The sequence below is a fragment of the Clupea harengus genome, chromosome 1 (assembly GCF_900700415.2).
Source record: "Clupea harengus chromosome 1, Ch_v2.0.2, whole genome shotgun sequence".
Taxonomy (NCBI): Eukaryota; Metazoa; Chordata; class Actinopteri; order Clupeiformes; family Clupeidae; genus Clupea; species Clupea harengus.
Window position 1 is genome coordinate 6,158,226 of NC_045152.1, and position 3,540 is coordinate 6,161,765.

A 3,540-nucleotide genomic window follows, 5' to 3' on the forward strand; every position below is an offset into this window, starting at 1 on the left:
GCTCTTTTATATTTGTTCTGGCGGCTACTGACAGCCACCCAGCTTTGAGCTATTCTCTGGCCTGCTCCGGGTTGTCCATTCACTAAAAATGTCTTTGAGGCATCTGTCTCTATTTCTCTTTCCGATGCCTCTCCTTGAGTTTCTACTTTATTAAGGCCCCTGCTTTAATCCAGCTCTTAAGACCCGTATGGCTATGATTTGAGCTCCAATGCGTATCCTGGGGGGACACATTTCACAGTTGCACGGCCACATGAAAGGGCCCTCGCTACACCCCGCACAGCCTAACACATTCCAGCCCGGCGTTCGCGGACCCTAGCCCCGCATGTTGAACAGGGCTACTGTATGTCTTTACTGAGGCCCATTGTGCCACACTGGCCCCTTGTTCTTAGGTGAACCCTGTGGCCTACTTTAAGGTGAAGCTGCCAGAATGCAACCCCTCTGTTGTGATACCTTCCCTACAGCACATCACATGGTTTATAGCCCACAGGATAAATCTGATTGAAAAGGAAACTAATTGGGGGGGGCACCGCGGGCAGAGGACACTGTGCCTTTCACTGCGCTCCCAGATGCTCACAGGAGCATAGATGATGACAACTGCATCCTTTGACCAAATTAAATTGGAGCCCGTCACATTTAATACTGACCGCTTTAAGCTACATTCATACCACACAGATGTTGAAAACTTGTCTCATGTATATATACCCTCGCAGAACAATGTTTTTTAGTTTTCTTTTTTTATATCGTGCATTCAAACAAGCCCCATGCTTGAAAACATCTGTGCGCCAGATAACACCCAAACAACAGCCTCTAAAAAATCTGGCCGCCAGCATCAAAGGCGTCACCACTCCACTAGCGACACAATGGTATTCAATGATGTTGTTGCAACTCTGGGGGGTACCCGAGCCAGTTCATCTGATATGTTTGTTTGCCATTTAGCAGCAAAGGCCAGTTGTTTCAATGGGCAAATCTTATTAGGTGTGGCTTGGAAATTCCTACTGGTGAAGCTATAAATGCTTGCAAACACATGGAACCCAGTGGTCCTTATCAATGCCGCAAGGCTACAAAACAAACATGAATAACACATTTTATCTCATTGGTACTTGTAAGACTGTACTACGAGCAGTTATGAGCAGTGCCATAAAAGAGTTAGGTCAACTTCCTCAACTGATGACCAGTCTAAGAAATGCAACTGTGTAGACAAACAATAGTCCCCAACAAGCACACAAATGCAATAATAGATTGCGTTTTATTCCAAGGGCTTGAACTAATTTGTTTTTCTCCTAAGATCAGCACCTGTCTAAACAGCTAGATGTCCTGAGAGAGACTCCATTGTTCTGCTGTCCCTGCCCTGTCCCCATTCATGACAGATCTGCAAGGGAGGGCTTCTCCCTCGGCCAGAGATGTGTGTCAAATTCAATAGTGGTCACAGTTGTAGAAAAGACTGTCTGGGGAGATAGTTTTCTAAATAAAGCATTGCACTGTATCTAAGGCGGTATCTAAGACTGTATCTAAGGTTAGTTTATGAGCGTGGCAGGCTAATTACAGCCGAGAGTCCTCAGAATTTAGTGGTGCGAATGTTCGAAATTATGCCTCGCGCACAAAAAGAAAAAGCAACGCATGTATGGGTTTGACTTCCACTCTCAGTTCATTATTCACAAGGAAATACTGTTGGCTCCCCTACTGTTTATTTCCTCCACCCTGATATTCACAAGTAATCATAAAAAGCCATAAAGTTTATTCAACTTCATAGTTTGAGTTAACCAACCGCTGCTCTCTCAATGGATGACAATAGATTCGTGTGTGCTAGCAAAGGCAAGATTTAAAAGCATCAACTGTTTTTCATGAGCTCTACTATTTGGGAAAATAGCTGAAGCGCCATGAAAGTCATCACATACGTTAGTTGCATCGATATCAGTGTTTCTTTCCTTTACAGATATACACCCCTTTACCTGGGGGAAACCTTGATCAAACTACATTATGTGATAAGAGTAAAAGAAGAGACGGACTAGTTGACGAAATCAATATGTATGATGGAGTGTACACCGAATGGGCAAAAAGTAAAACGATAATGCTCCATGTGCCTGGGGTCGCATACTTGTGGAATGAATGCATTCCATCTCCAGAATCCAATGGTTCTTTACTGAGGAAAAGTATAGTCTGCAGTTGACCACTCTTTGCACGCAAACCGTGTAATTAAACTCCATACCGCCCGAGCATATATGTTTGAGTATACTACTAGGTTTTACAAAAGTGCGCTTATCAATACTGTCCAACAGAGTGAAGTGAATGGATGAAAAATGGATCATACAATTCAATTATTTCTTATACTATATAACACTGTACAGAGTAAACTTTGTGTGGTTTCCTAAAGTAAAAAAAAAAAGAACTAAACCAGACTCACCCTCAAAATCAGACAATATCCCCTCAAGATGGTCATTGACAGAAATATTTGACATCCTGACTTCTGTGCACAAGAGTTGTCCTAAATGGCACTCAGTCGTCAAAATGAAATTTTAAAATCAGTGCACGATGAATTCCTTCCCACTTCTCCAAGCAACCAGGCAAAACTTTCGCGGTCTTTGAATAAGTGAATTGCAACAAAAAAGTTGCGATTTTGGCGAGATTCCGCTCACATCCGAGTGCGCACAGCAAGAACGCAGCGGCTCCCTATCAATCTACACTCAGTTCGAACAAATCACTAGATGCGCCTCCTCCCCCTGGGTTCACCCTCACCACGGTCCTGCCCCTTGGAATACTCTGAAGCGGGGATCTCTCTCCACGCTTCACCTAACCCTCGGGTTACACCTTGACTCCGGGAAAATGTCCCTCTGACTTACCCTTTGCTAAGCGCATTAGATGATCCGGTGTGGTTACCAGCAAAGGGGGAGGGGATGGATGGTGATCTTGAACCCCCCTAAAACGCGCCTCTGTGCGCTGACTTGTTAATCCTCAAAGACGAAATGCTTCCACACGATTTTAAGGAACTTAAACATTCGTGGGTCAAGAAGTGGTGAGAGTGACTGTGTGGTCATGTGAAATAAACACTTTCCCTTGCAAAGATTACCACAGGAGCTATTTAGTGGTTTTGTTTTAATGGGACTGGGCTATGGGTACTTGTGGAATTATGGGCTTTGTGGGGGGGGGGGGTCAGCGCTCAAGGGCACAACTCTCGGTCCCATACATTCTCATGTTGTCGCCTACGTTTGCTTACATCTCAAAGGGCACGATCTTTGTTCTCTCATTCACTATGTAAATAAACAATCAAGTACCATATCAGGGATTCTATAAACAGACACATTAAAGATTTTTTTTTTTTTTTTTTAAAGAATGTGAATGTTTAATCTTATTTGTGGCAGTCCTCACTGGTAGGGTGACATGGATTAGCTTTAGGGGTTAACCCTGAGAGTCATGTGTCTGTCCTATTGAAGCTGGTGTGTAAATGGATGGGGTTGTTTGCTTGCTACTTTTAGGAGACCACTAACTGGCTTTACAAGTGGAGCATAACCACTACTTCACTCTACTCTTGTAACCTTTCACTCC

The 3,540-nt window shown here is 43.7% G+C and overlaps 1 protein-coding gene across 1 annotated transcript in view; it reads right to left on the reverse strand.

The window, feature by feature from the left end:
- Positions 1 to 2,888, reverse strand: part of LOC105899890 — a 9,543-nt gene extending 6,655 nt beyond the window's left edge. Inside the window, exon 1 of the mRNA XM_012827112.3 lies at positions 2,402 to 2,888. Coding sequence (XP_012682566.1) covers positions 2,402 to 2,456 — 55 coding nt within the window. The 5' untranslated portion in view covers positions 2,457 to 2,888. The remainder of the gene's footprint in view (positions 1 to 2,401) is intronic.
- Positions 2,889 to 3,540: the final 652 nt, after the last annotated feature.